Source organism: Priapulus caudatus, unplaced genomic scaffold (assembly GCF_000485595.1).
Source record: "Priapulus caudatus unplaced genomic scaffold, Priapulus_caudatus-5.0.1 Scaffold780, whole genome shotgun sequence".
NCBI lineage: Eukaryota > Metazoa > Priapulida > Priapulimorpha > Priapulimorphida > Priapulidae > Priapulus > Priapulus caudatus.
In genome coordinates, this window is record NW_014577841.1 from 76,991 (window position 1) to 91,521 (window position 14,531).

Consider the following 14,531-nt stretch of genomic DNA (forward strand, 5'->3'; position numbering starts at 1 on the left):
AGAGAGCGAGCATAGAGAGAGAGATGATGAGGCAGAGAAGTAGAGCAAGAGGAGAGAGAGAGAGAGCAGAGAGAGAGAGATGGACGGGAGAGAGAGAGAAAGAGAGATAGAAGATACGCCGAGGAGCAGCATACAGAATGAGCGAAAAAAGAAGAGAGAATAGAGACGTGAGCCGAGAGAAAGAGAGAGAAAGAGAGAGACCAAGAGGAGAGACAAGAGAGAGAGAAAGATGAGAAACGATGCTGCAAGAGACAGCGGAGAGGCACGAGACGCGAAGAGAGAGACGAGAGACGACGGAGAGATAGGGCGAGGAGAAGAGAGGACACGGCCTTGATCTTCACGCCCTAAATGGATAACTTAACTACACACCCAGCTCTCCCAGAGATAGAGGAGAGAAAGAGGAGAGACGGAAGAGAGAGAGAGCAGAGGAGAGAGACGAGAAGAGAGAGAGAGACGAGAATGAAGAGACGGCGACGAGAGAGCGCCAGAGAGAGAATAGAGGATAGAGATTAGAGCAGAGAGATGCATGCAGAGAGAGACGGCAGAGCAGAGAGACCGACTGAGAGAGGAGAGCCGAGCGAGAGATAAGCAGGGAGAGATAGACGAGATAGAGAGAGAGAGCAGAAAGAGACGAGAGACGAGAAGATAGAGAGAGATAGAGAGAGACGGGTGGGAGTGAGATTCCGACACGCGCATTCGTAAATTCCAACGTCATGCTTATATTGCGTCCTCGGCAAATTTGGCGTATTATGCGACGTGTTATTTTTAGCCATGCTCTTGCTTCCAGGGATCATCATTATTTATAAAGACATCCAGTAGAATTGTCCGTATACGTATATATATTAATTTATTGTAGTATACGTATATAATATATTATATATATAGGAAGAAGTAGAATTGCTACGTATTATACGTATATATATTATATTATATAGATGAGAGACAGTAGAATTGTATATATATATATATATATATATATAATATTATAGAGCAGTATAGAAAGGTTATACGTGGCAATCTGGAAGCATTACACACACAACGCAACGCATTGATCACTGACATGCTACCACGCACGCACTACAGCATACATACTTATCAGGAGTAATAAAGACAATTTTCAAATAATAATAAAAGACAAATAATAATAATTAATAATAAAAGATAATAATAAAAGACAAATACAATTGTCAAATAATAAATGACAAATAATAAAGGACAATTGTCTTTATAACTCCTGATATTAGTCGCTACACACACCGTATACTAATGCACCGTAAGCACTTGAAGCACGAACACACGCACGCACGCACGCTAGGCAGGACACGAGCATTATGCGAGTCACGCACGCAGGCTTCGTACGCAGGCAGCACGCAGCGCACACAGGCAGTACGCCAGGCTACGCACGCCAGGCAGCAGCAGGCGTTACGCACGCACGCAGGCACGCGAGGTACGTACGCAGGCAGGCACGCACGGCATATGCAGTTCACGCACGCAGCTCGTCACGCCAGGCAGGCACGCACGCCACACAGGCAGGCTCACGCACGGTACGTACGCAGCCAGGCGCACGCAGGCATGATGCAGTCACGCCACGCAGTCACGCACGCAGGCCTCGTACGCAGCAGGCGACGCACACGCCCACAGCATGCACACACGCACCGCGACCGGCCGAAACTTTTGTAATTACAGATTTCTAGACAATCCGACATTGTGCCAGCCGCAATTTTTAACGCCAGCGTTTTTTTAATTGAATATGAAAAACACGTTTTTTTCTCGCAGCCGAATTACGGCAGTGCGCTGCACTTCGTAGAACGAGTGATCCTTTATTCACGGTGAACTCTTGCCACACAGAGAAACATAGCGAGCCGGAGGCGTCATATTATATATATAGGCCTATGTATATATATATATATATATAATATATCTTATATATATATAATATATACCACACAGTGGAACTCCGATTTTACGCGCCCCGATTTAACGCGAATTCGGATATAACGCGATGAGTCGTGGGACCCCCTTTTTTGACATTTTATGGACCCCAACCATCGCGTTATGATGGGGCTACACAGGTTAACAGAATATCTAGATACGCGGTTATTAACGAAGCATGTCTTGTCCACCCCGTCTCCTTATCACGTCATGTTTATTACGTACATTTCCCCTTAAATCATACGCCATACGTCATTTTCTATCACATGAGACTCTATAAATCATACATCATACACCATGTATACGTTATCATCAGGTTATCATCACTGCGTACAAGCACGCACATGCACGCACAGGCACGCACGCACGCACGCAGTCATCCACGCACGCACACGCACGCACACACAGAAGTTTCAGCCCCCCCCGCGCAACATCAGAATTACGAACCGTGAGTCATCGCGACGGGGGACGGGGAAGGCGATCGTCACTCCATCTCGCGGCCGCGAGGTCAACCACGACCCAGCGGCGCTCGCAGTGAATTCTATCTGCCCGACCGGCCCTCAGATCTAGATCGCGTAGCCGCAAAATTACCGCCGAATTTCATACCGCCGATGTTGTCGACAAATCGCTGCCATGCAGACGATCTTTGCTACCTCACAGACCACAACAGACAGCCGCGTGCGGTGCGTGTTAATACAAGCGGATGCGCCATTGTACATGTATTTAATATATTACATAATTATATGTATGTTATATGGTGTATATAATATCACAAATGAAGCACGCTATACATTAGGTATATATATTACTATAGCCGCATATACTGTGTATATATATATATATATATATATATATATGCTAATATATATTATACATACATACATAATAAGTGTATGTATGTACATGTGTGTGTTTGTGTGTGTGTTTATAGATGACCATTCTCTATGACGTCGCTCTCACGCGATCACCGTGACGTTCATCCGTCACGCGTCAATCAACTCCGTCTCGCATCGTCGTCGTCGAGCGCCTTGAACTCACGCGGTAAAGCCGCCGACAGTGAATAGCGACGACGGACGGCATATGTTCTCCCTGCCCAGCGGAAGAAAGGAAAAGTGAGAGTGTTCGGTCAAGCTTGCGCCGACCACCCGTTATAGGCCTACCGTCGTCACCGTCCGTCAGCGTCGTCGTCAGGCGTCGTCGTCGTGTTGTTCGTTGTTGGTCGGTCGGTCGTTGGCGTATCGACGCGTGAATTCGTCGGCGGGGCGACGTTATACCAACGTGCGGGACGCGCACGGGTTGTTGTGAGACGGGATTTTTTTTCTCCGCCACTCGATCGTTCGTCGTCGCCGTCGTCGTCGTTCGCGTTTGTTTGTTGTTTATACGTCGTCGCCGACGACGATTAGTATGGTGACACTAATGTGACGCAAGTGTGACTTACCGTTCGTGTGCGTCTGCGTCGTCTAATTACTGCGTCGTCGGATTACTGATTCACGACGCAAAGACGCACGAAATAATACGTATGCGTCAGCATATTAACGTCACAGGGGAAGACGTCGGATAAAGAAAAGACAACAAGAGAGCCGAGAGAGAGAGAGAGATTACGAGAGGAGAGAGCAAGATGAGAGAGATATGGAGAGAGAAAAAAGCAGAGACGATAGAGATAGCAGAGAGAGAGAGAGAGAGAGAGAGAAGAGAGAGAGAGAGAGAGAGAAAGAGAGAGCAGAGAGAGAGAAGAGAGAGACGCGCGCACGCAGAGAAGAGACAGACCACACAGAGCACAGCAGAGAGACATACAGAGAGGAAAACAGACGATGGACTGGCTTGGGTGTTTTGTCGGCTGCTCGGTGCCGGAGCGACTGCCGCGTGACGAACGCGTCTGCAACGACTTTTCCTCGGTGAAGCTTACATCGTACCGGGAATGGGTGAGTATATACCATAGATTCCCCATAACACACACACGGATCATATTAATATACTTATAACCACTCTCCCTTTCTCCCCGTCTCTCTCTCTCTCTCTCTCTCTCTATCTCTCGCGCCCGCTCTCTCTCTCTCTCTCTCGCTCTTTTTTATCTCTCTCGTTTATTATATATATTATATATATACATCTATTACTTAGTATACAGATAATAGGGCCTACTCACCATAGCATAATTGGCTAATAAATGCCTAATATAATATGTAATTTATATACATGCATACGCTATTGTGTAGAGTGTGTAGTCGGCACATGGCCAGAGCGGTGTGGAGCACGCGTCTTGCCTCGGTTATTAGATATATATGAAAGAGTCTCCATCCCCCAGCGCGTATCGCACTTGCTTAACCTAATTCAAACAGTTGCGGCAGTGGTTACAACACGCTACACCAGCATATACCGCCGTGTCCCTCCGAGCCATTGAACACAGCAAAACTTTCGCTCACCCATATTCTCAACTTAAGTGATGATATTTATGGCACCCCAGGCGCGTTAAAACCAACATTGCTAACTATATCATATAGGCCGCCTAAAGGTCCTAAAAAACCCGCCCACGATTGCGTGTTAGACGAAAACAAAGGGACGATTATGTGCGAGATCTCTGATTCGTCACAACCATAATTACAATGATTACTGTCAGTATCGATGCCCCGCAGCTCGGATCGCGAATTAAAGTAAAATTTAAGTCAAATTATTCTCGTTGCTACCGTCACGCGGCGCGCGACAGCGGCCCGGCCGCGTCTGGATTGATGACGATAGGACTCGGGGAGATAACTACTATAACTAGCATTAATAGCAGAGCTAGAATAATAAAACTTTTATTATTTTAAATGTATTTTATATGTTAGTAATTTAATAAACTGTTAATAATAAGTGTTTTATTATCCTACTCTTTATAATACCCAATAGAATAATTACTAGGTTAGAGAGTACGAGCGTATTTATTGTCTCTATGTATTCCATAGCCGTTCCGATGCCACACACGCTCTCTGCACCCCACACTCCCCATTCTCTCCCACCCCCCCCATCCCCTTCCCTCCCCCCCCCACTCACCCTTCCGTCACGCTACCACCTCCCCCACCCGTTCACGCTACCACACACGCACGCGGCCGCATTATATACATCACGACAATTGCTAAACACGCCCGCCGTGCCGACACCACCACCGCCCGCCGTCTCGTCACGCTCGCGCCAATTAACGCGAGAAGACGACGGCGACGTCGCTTAGAAATGATTCGCGTAATCGCCAATATGTGACTACACTTCCCGACAAAAAATTGCTCACCCCATGGATAACGCGTTAGAAACGCGCTTTGCGAGTGAGCGCGGCCAAGAGCGACGCATAGACAAAGGCGCGGCGGAGGGAGGGGGAGGGAGGGGAGGGCGGAGCGGGAAAGAAGGGAGGGCGGCTGCTGACGCCATTCCACTTTTAAACGATCATAATATGAAGCGTCGACGAAATGTGTCGGATGTCAAACTCAGGCGTTTCGTTTACGGAAACGCGGCCGGCGTCAGCCGTCTCTCTCTCTATCTCTCTCTCTCTCTCTTTCTCTCTCTTTCTCTCTCCTCTTTCTCTCTCTCTCTCTCTCTCTTATCTCTCTTTCGTCTCTCCTCTCTCTCTCTCTCTCTCTCTATCTCTCAGCTCTTATTCTCTCTCGTCTCTCTCTCTCTCGTCTCTTTCTCTCTCTCTCTCTCCTCCTCTCTCTCTCTCGCTCCTCTCTCTCGCTCTCTCTCTCTCTCTCTCCCTCTCGTTCTTCTATCTCTCGCTCTCTCTCTCGCCGCTACTCTCTCTCTCTACTCTAGTTCTCTCTCTCTCGCGCGCGCTCTCTCTCTTTTTTACATTTAGCTTCCTCTCGTTTCTATCTTCCCTCTCTCTCTCTCTTCTACTCTTCTCTCTTCTCTCTCTCCGAGAAAAAAAGTAGGGCGTTTTGACGAGCAGAGGCTCCCGCCGGTTTCTGTCATCATCACGTACTCTCTCTCTCTCTCTCTCTCTCTCTCTCTCTCTCTCTCTCTCTCTCTCTCTCTCTCTCTCTCTCTCTCTCTCTCTCTCTCTCTCTCTCTCTCTCTCTCTCTCTCTCGCTCTCGCTCTCGCTCTCGCTCTCTCTCGCTCTCTCTCGCTCTCTATCTTTCTCTCACTCTTTCTCTTTCTCTCACTCTCTCTCACACATACACGCTCCCTCTTTCTCTCTCTTTCTTACTCTATCGCTCTCACTCTCTTTTACCGCCCCCCTCCCTTCTCTCTCTCTATCTTTCTTTTTCTCTTTCTCGCTCTCACCCACTCACTCTCTCTCACATACACTCTCTCGCCCCCCTCTTTCGCTCCCTTTCTCTCTCTCTCGCTCCCTCTCTCCAGCTCCCTGTAGATATAGAACTACATTGATTGCGAGATCACCAATCCCCTCTCCCCCTCCCGCATGTATAGTAGGTGCGTGCGATAACATCCCAATTACCTCCGACATTCGTCTGTCACGTAAATCCGGCGCAATGAGAATTCGCTCTCTGTCGACTCTCCGTGAGAAAGATTACATTACCGACCGTCTCATTCCATTCACGCTCGCCGCCGCCGACGACGATGACGACGACGACTGACGTTAAACTAAGCTAACTTTACGTCACCGCACGACAAATGTCGCTGTCTTCTGTATGGAGTATAGAGACTGCCTTTTATATAAGCGCGTGTGGAGGTTCTTTACATAAACGAGTCTAGCTAGGCCCGCCTTTCATGTGAGCACAGGCGCCTTTCTGTATGCTCGGCCCATTTGTACGAAGGCCATTTTCATCTATTCTGTCCGTTATATAAAGCGCATCTTATCTGGGTGGAAGCAGCGAAAAGCTACGGCTGCCGGTGGGGGAGGTCGCATGTGACCTCTGACCCGGATGTGGGCAGAAGGTTGCAGACGAGTTCCGGGTTAGCGGAGGGCAACGGGTGTTGTGCCAGGGGGTCTCAAGCTTGAACGTAACATTATACACATATATTTTTTTTTTTTATTTATTTATTTATATTTATTTATTTATTTGTTTGTTTGTTTAATGGTAGCACGTTGTAGCTTTACAAGCTCCCCGGCATTATATACGGTTACCACTGTTTAATGTTTTTTGGGAAAACATACAAACAGATGGTGAATGCCAACTATAAGTGATCACCTCTTAAATGCCTGGGAGAAAGAGAAATCCGTGTGAGAATATTCACCTGATGAAGAGATGACCTGATGAAGAGATGAAGAGATAGTTTCTTCTATCTCTTGCCGGGACACCGCCCACGGCAGCAGCAGCACCAGCGCCCCCCCCCCGGCTGTTATCTTATCTCTACACGCGATTATTAATGACTATGTCCTCGTCTGTAACTCGTGCTATTCAATTATACTCTTATATAAATATACCCTCTCCCCCTCTGGCGTGTTTGTATTCGCTGTGTGGATTGTGAATTGTTGCGTATTGTTGGCCCGTTGGTCGTAAGCCGCGAAATTCGACGCCGATTTAGCAATGAAAACTTTTTCGAAAAAATGGCCGCACTGATTTCTAACGTATGTATATCGCCACCGTCACCATCATCATCATCTCATTTATCATGTCTGTATTATCTGGCAGCCGTGACTGCGCTTATGAATGCGTTTTCATTTAGTATCGCCAAGGGGTGCTTCCTCTGTTTGGAGCAATATCAGAGAGAATAAGACCCGTGGGCTTAGTGCTTTGTACTCTCCGGGAATATTAATTGAAGTATCAGTGCTGCCTGTAAAACTCTTTTTCGTTCGTTTTGACAACACCCCCTGGCATCGCTGCAATCATGCGCGTGCTAGATTTATTTCTTTTAGCGCTATGAGATACAAACAGTGTAGACCTATACATACAACTACAACGGTAAAATAATTTCATGTGCCAAGAGAGAAGGGAGGCAACGCGAGTTTTGTGTGTCTGCTTCCCTAAGGCGTTACGTGTGTGTCTGGAATTCAACACATGCGGTTTTTATTTAGAGCAGGCGTGAAAGAGTTACCCAGGGGGCGTTGGTAGGATGCTGCATGACCGGTTACCGGGTTTATCGATGCCATCCGACCGTAGCTGAACATTACGCAAGTTTTTACCTGTAGCCATCTATACGGGTTATTTGTGCATACGTGAAATGCGTTCATCCATTCGTTGTCACGGGTTTGAAAATAGGGAGAGATTTCAAACGGGCACATATGGGCGTCTGACTTGTAGTTCTTCAAAAGTGGAAGGCACTTAACGATTCCAATTAATTTATATACACATATATATATATAGATATAGATATATATAGATATATAGAGGTATGGAGGTACGTATGGGTGTATACTTTGAAATATATAGCGATTAACAGATTCATTATAGGGGTAGGCTGACTGGATGACTTTTCGCTGTACCCCTATAAACTTGATGATGATATGCATGTGTTATCTGCATATTTTGTTAAACTAGTTGAGGCGAATAATGAATTTTAAATTTTGTTTGTTAGACTTACGCTGCAGGTGGTGGGTTTATCATGGAGAGGAGGCAGCAGCAGGCGGGAACAGCGATATCGGATGCACAGGACGGATGTTCTAATTTCTTCCGACATTGCGTTTGCATTGTCATACACGGTGTACGTCCTAGACGTATGATGTAGTCCTTAATTAATAGGCCGTGATGCAGCTGCTGCTCCCGCCTGCTGCTGCCTCCTCTCCATGATAAACCCCTCCCCCCGCCTGCAGCGTAAGTCTAACAAACATAATTAAAAATTCATTATTCTGCCTGCGTATATAGCACTGCAGCCGTAGCGCCGTCTGAAGCAACGACTGCAACATGCGTAGACGGTTTCTTTCAAAAAGAAAATGCGAATAAATTAAGAGTTAAGAAAATTATAGGAGCATGTTGTTTAAAACAAACACATTTTACCGTTAACCGTGTATGCTGTGTAGAATAAGTAAATTGAGTAACAATTAGTAACTGAGCCGGCCGATAGAGGGCAGCGCATTATTGAAATGGTGGCTTACGTGAATTGGCTGGTGTTTTCCATTCTGCTACAGCTTTTGCAGTTTTCATACGAAAACGAAGATTACATATCACCAATAAAAACAACTGTGGAGGGAAAAGTTCCATCTCTTAAAGAATACACGGATGATTGGGCCTTAAATACCATCATTCATGTAGATGGAGGCCAGTATATCGGATTTGTACGGTGAGCATCCTTCTCAGTTTCACTCACTTGAGTTAGGCCCTACTCTGTTGTTACGCTCGCATTAATTGTAAATCGTAATTTACCATTTCACGCGCATCGTTCAGCTGAATAGCGTTTAATAAGCGAGATGTTAAGTTCCTCTGATAACACAATATTGACAATAATGTTTCAGTTGTGGCGATGAGAAATGTTCATTTTATTGCAATTCGCAATCGATAAATCAATCGATCAGATCATCGTATTCGTAATCAGATATCATCAATAATGTATCGGTTCAGTTGTCAGCAGCGAGCCGAATGAACTATTTCCATCCATACTGCAGGAACGATGGCAGCTTCGCTGTTCACAACGTCCCGCCCGGATCGTACGTCTTCCAAGCCGTAAACCCGGACTTCGACTTTGAGCCGGTAAGGGTCGACGTGAACAGCAAGGGGAAGATTCGCGTGCGCAAGGTCAACTACATCCAGAGCTCGCAGGTCGAGGTCGTTCCGCATCCGATCAAGTTCCGCCTGAGGGGTCCCATCAATTACTTCCAGAAGAGAGAGACTTGGAGAATCACGGACATGCTGTTGAGCCCCATGGTAGGGTAGCCGCATCATTGCAGCGACGTGTAACTTTGTAACCTTGTGAATATTTGTCTTCAAAGTCCAAGGGACTATAACGAAGACGAAAAAGAGACAAAAAGGCAGATCAGTGTAGCGACGTTTGTAAAATGTAGTTTCTTGTAGCGATGTGCATGTGGGTTAAAAATGGATATGTATGTGGGAGATAGGGTTGCAATAGTGTAGTGGTAGCAGTAACAGTGCCATGCTGCTGGAATAGTTTTGCATGTTAGAAATGCTGATTAATGCAGTCTTTCCTAGCAGCTGCGGACTACATTCTGTGCTTGCCTTGACGTTTCTGAAATCTCTTTGGATTTTAATATTTGTTAACTTTTCTAATTTATGTGAATCTATTAGAATTTAGATTTTTCCAAACAACTTCTAAATTAGGTGATGACGATCGATAGACACGTAAAGTTAGTTATATGATGAGATTATAAAGGTGAGATCGCTGTTCGTTCCAGGTTCTTATGATGGTTTTACCGTTGGTCGTGATCGGAGTTCTACCTAAACTCATCAATACACAAGATCCAGAAACTCAGAAGGTGAGTGCATTTACGTGCACAGATTACACGAACACAGTTCAGTCCTGCTCCGCTATCTTAAGAACTACAACCACGCGATGTATGTATAGGTGTCATAAGACGGCAATCCGTTGGTAAGTCTCCACCTAGGTTTGCGTGCATACCTACGACAGTATGTGATGAAAGACTATTTTTGTATTGATTTATTTAGGTAATTATCCATATATACATACTCAGGGTACTGTCGCAATAGATTTTAAATTCATGAAATTAGATAACTACCAAAAATATATACACAAAAAGCAAGACTAGCACACATATTTACATTGTGGTCCTTGCTACATTACTGTTAATAATAATAACACTACCATCAATTAGCGAAATATACACGATGGACTGTTTGCTTTCAGGAATTGCAGAACCAGATGAGTAACATGCCAAAGTATGACATGCCGGATCTATCGGAGATGTTCACATCCCTCCTAGGCGGCTCAACGAAATCAACGGTCAAGTCAAAAGGAAAGAGACGGAAAGATTAGAAATAGATATTATTGTATGATTTATAGAATTGTTTGTATTTTTGGTGCAGGCGTTTACATTTGATGACAGATTAGCATGGATGATCCCGGACTCGATGAAAGAAATTTCTTCTAGCTAGCTGTCAGGCAGCATTACTTGTGCTGCAAATATAGCTCCTCTAACCCCCCCTCCAACCCCCACCCCAATCCCTACTCCCACCCCAATCCCTACTCCAACCCCCACCCCAATCCTTACTCCAACTCCCCACCCCAACCCCATATGCTTGTCAGGTTTGTACCAAAAAATATTGTCGAGAAAGAATTGCTTAGGGAATTGAACTCGAATGAAGAATGAATGTAGGGCAAGAATGATAGAATTTTACCTCCAATATGAGGGGCTGTATTAATAAGGATAGAATAAGTTGGCACTATTGCCAAATTACAGAGAATGGAAAACACCAGTATTTTGATGTGCCCATGTTTTTTTATGACGGGGATCATTTGTTGCCATGTTCTGTTGACGTTTGCTGAAACAGCTTTGTGCAAATCCTCATCTATCTACTAGTCTGTGAGTGTCGGTCATTAATGCATGATGTTTTCGAAAGATTTGAAGCAGATATTATTCTATAATTTATAGAATCGTTTGTATTTTCTGGTTCAGGTGTTTACACTTGATGACAAATTAGCGAAGATGATCTCTGACCCAATTAAGTATTCTTTCTAGATATCAATCGGTCAGCATTACCTGTGCCGTGAATTTATCTCTAGTCCCCCCTCCCACCGTGTGCTAGGTTGTTTATATGCGATTTTTTCTTCATCATCAGCGTATTGTCAGGGAGAAACTATGTATGCCTGTGTATTGTATGTATTTAATATTTATTTCTCATCTCTTGTTACGCTGTTAACCTTAAAAGATTATATTCAAAGGTAGACAGTTGTTTTTTTACATTTTGCACGCGCAAGCTGCTGTCAATTCTGAACTGTATATGTAGTAATGTACTTTTCTGTGTTTTTATTATAATAGATGTTTACATTATTTATAGTTGTGTAATTTATTATTTTACAGTATCCATCGGTCGCATATTTGCAAATGTACTCATTTGTTCAACTCTAAATTAATGTTCTTTGCATTATGTATGTTGACTTGTGCATATGTTTTTTACATGTATGTGTATTACACTGTTTCAATGTGTATTTCAGAGATATATAAGATTCCTCATACTGTCATAGAAAAGGATTTTGAATGGTTTAAATTTTCTCTCGTATGGAATGTTTTTTAGAACTGCAGTATTGGCAACGTCTGCATGTAAAGACAGATATTACTTGTTTTTATGACAGTAAACAGCATCATATATGTGACCCGTGCTCGGACTTTTAGGCGCGAGTCGTTGGCTATTGTTTTGAGTATAGGCAATTTTCCATAAAAATCGATTTTTAGTCAGAATTTCGTTTTTAACGTAAATAATATGTTATTTAATATCTCATATAATTTATCAAAAAAGCAGACAGGTCAGAATCATCTTTAGATGTAAAAACTGACTGTCATCTCAGCCAGTTCTGCTGTACTGCTTTTAGTGCGCAGCGAGGTTTGAGGACTTCGTTCCGGGTTCTTTTTTTTACTTTATTTTAAACACAATTTTCTCGTAATTAAGGTTTTATCGGTTCACGAATTCAGGAAATCATATCTTCGGTTCTGTTTGGGGTAGAGAGTTACTTTATGGCTTGTTTGAAAGCTGAGTCTAAGGAATCAGTTTATGGAATAATCTCAACATCCAGAAATTGACCCCTGAGCCTAAAAATCCCAGCACGGGTCACATTGTATTCATGTGAAGTGGCCTGCTTACTAAAGATATGGCATTGGTAATTTATCTAGTCCTTCTTGCAACATATGTTGAGATCTGCATGCAAACTGCAGTCTTCAGTTAAGCATCGATCCATAGCTTGTTTTGTAAACTGTGTGATCATAAGCAGTAGCGTATTTTGTCATACATTGTACTGCTCTAGTATTTATTAATGGAAAATATAGATGATGTTACGTATAAAAGAATGCATTTCTGATTCGGGTTTTTTTTAATAATCAACATATTGCTCTATTTCAGTTGGATCACAGATGTTTATTGTTCTGAAATGTTTAAATTTTGACATTTTTGACATCTCATAAATTATACATCAGCTTTAGATGAATTTATCACTAACCATTATATGATGGTGACATACAAACGCCCAAAACTCATTTCTCCATCTAATCGTTCTAACTCTAGTTCTTTCAACTAATGTGTTCAATAAACAAGGAATAAAAATACCTAACTCTGGACGGAATGGATTTAGTGAGATTAAGTTGATACGTATCACAAATATTATACACACGAGTGAAACAAATACAGCGAGTATTAGAAGCAGAAATTTGCTGAACCATCATCAACACTGAATTGCTACCATCAGTAAGTTGTGCAAAAGAGATTCAGACTCGCAAACACTGATGCATGTGAGGTTGGAATAATTAGTGAATATGGTTAATTATTAATTAACTTACTTTCTAAAGCCACTCAATATCTCGTAAGGTTAAAAATTTACAAGCAGCTCATTGTGGGATATGAAACAAGCAGCCAAGATTCAACGAGCAAGAAGTAGAAGTTATTTCAAGTGGACATTACATATACTAAAACAATAAGACGGATTTTTCTAGACATTCTAGACACGTAAGTACATTTTTATGTACTCCTGAAATAATCCATTGCTGTTCAACATATTGCTCTGATGTGTCTCGCCATCTTATTCGAGATTCGTCTAAACAGCTTGTGAGTCATAAACCACACGAAATATCATAGTGGTAAACACATGGCATAGCTAAGTCATGGACACACTTTGTATACTTGGAACGATTACGAGAGCTCGTCTCATCACAGCAGCCGATTATAGAATCTCTGTTTATAGATCTCCATTCTGTCTGTAGAATCTAGATTGTAGCCACCTCTAACGTTAAAAGCAACACTTCGGCTACTAACTCCATATCAACAAATCCACAATGGCTTTTAATTCGGGAGATCAAGCTTTATGGACGGCACCCTGTAGAGAGGGGGGTGACTGTAGAGAGAGAGGTTTCAGTCTTCTCCATCCGGGTGAAGATATTTCTGTAGCGACTCTGTCCGCTTGATGTCGGATGCGTTGACCTTCTGCGAACACATCGGACACGTTGTTTCCGACTCCAGCAACCTAAAGAGTGAAGAGAAAAGCCACAACTTATCACTGCAGCAGCATTTTACAGGCAGCAGTTTTATATTTTATATTTATTTTATACTTTTTGTGGAGCTGCAGATTAAATAGCAGTGGTATGTCCGTTGAATTGATACCCTGATACTGATGATAACATGTAGGTCCGTAGGAAATACTTAATGAAAATGTTTTCCTTCGAACTGTACGTTGAATTACTGAAACGTTGACTCGGATTACTGCAAGAAATTAACTTTTGATATTTATATTACATCATTATTTATACATTATATTATCATTTATTTTATATTATAATTAATCATTAATTTCTTAATTCTCCGATCCGTTAATTCATAGTACTGCAAGAAATCATCTTATTATTTACATTACATCATTATTTGTATTTTATATTATTGATTTATTTTATACCATAATCCTCGATCTTAAAGCCGCACAATGCGCATCCAAACGCTAATTTCTCCAGTACTAGACTAGCAAATACTTCGTGTCATGCATAATCATACTACCTTATGGCAAAATAAACTCTAGTTCCTCCCATTTCACTGCGCGTTGTCTTATAAAAGGTATTCTGAAAATA

General features: G+C 43.0%; 1 protein-coding gene across 2 annotated transcripts in view; it reads left to right on the forward strand.

Annotated features, from left to right (window-relative positions):
* LOC106813481 (ER membrane protein complex subunit 7-like) overlaps positions 1 to 12,772 on the forward strand; it is a 42,934-nt gene extending 30,162 nt beyond the window's left edge. The window contains exons 5-8 of one of the 2 annotated variants that reach the window (XM_014817621.1): positions 8,928 to 9,079; positions 9,402 to 9,660; positions 10,146 to 10,226; positions 10,616 to 12,772. In XM_014817621.1, the coding sequence (XP_014673107.1) occupies positions 8,928 to 9,079; positions 9,402 to 9,660; positions 10,146 to 10,226; positions 10,616 to 10,744 (621 nt within the window). In that variant the 3' untranslated portion in view covers positions 10,745 to 12,772. The remainder of the gene's footprint in view (positions 1 to 8,927; positions 9,080 to 9,401; positions 9,661 to 10,145; positions 10,227 to 10,615) is intronic. The other variant, XM_014817620.1, reaches the window with a different exon arrangement.
* Positions 12,773 to 14,531: the final 1,759 nt, after the last annotated feature.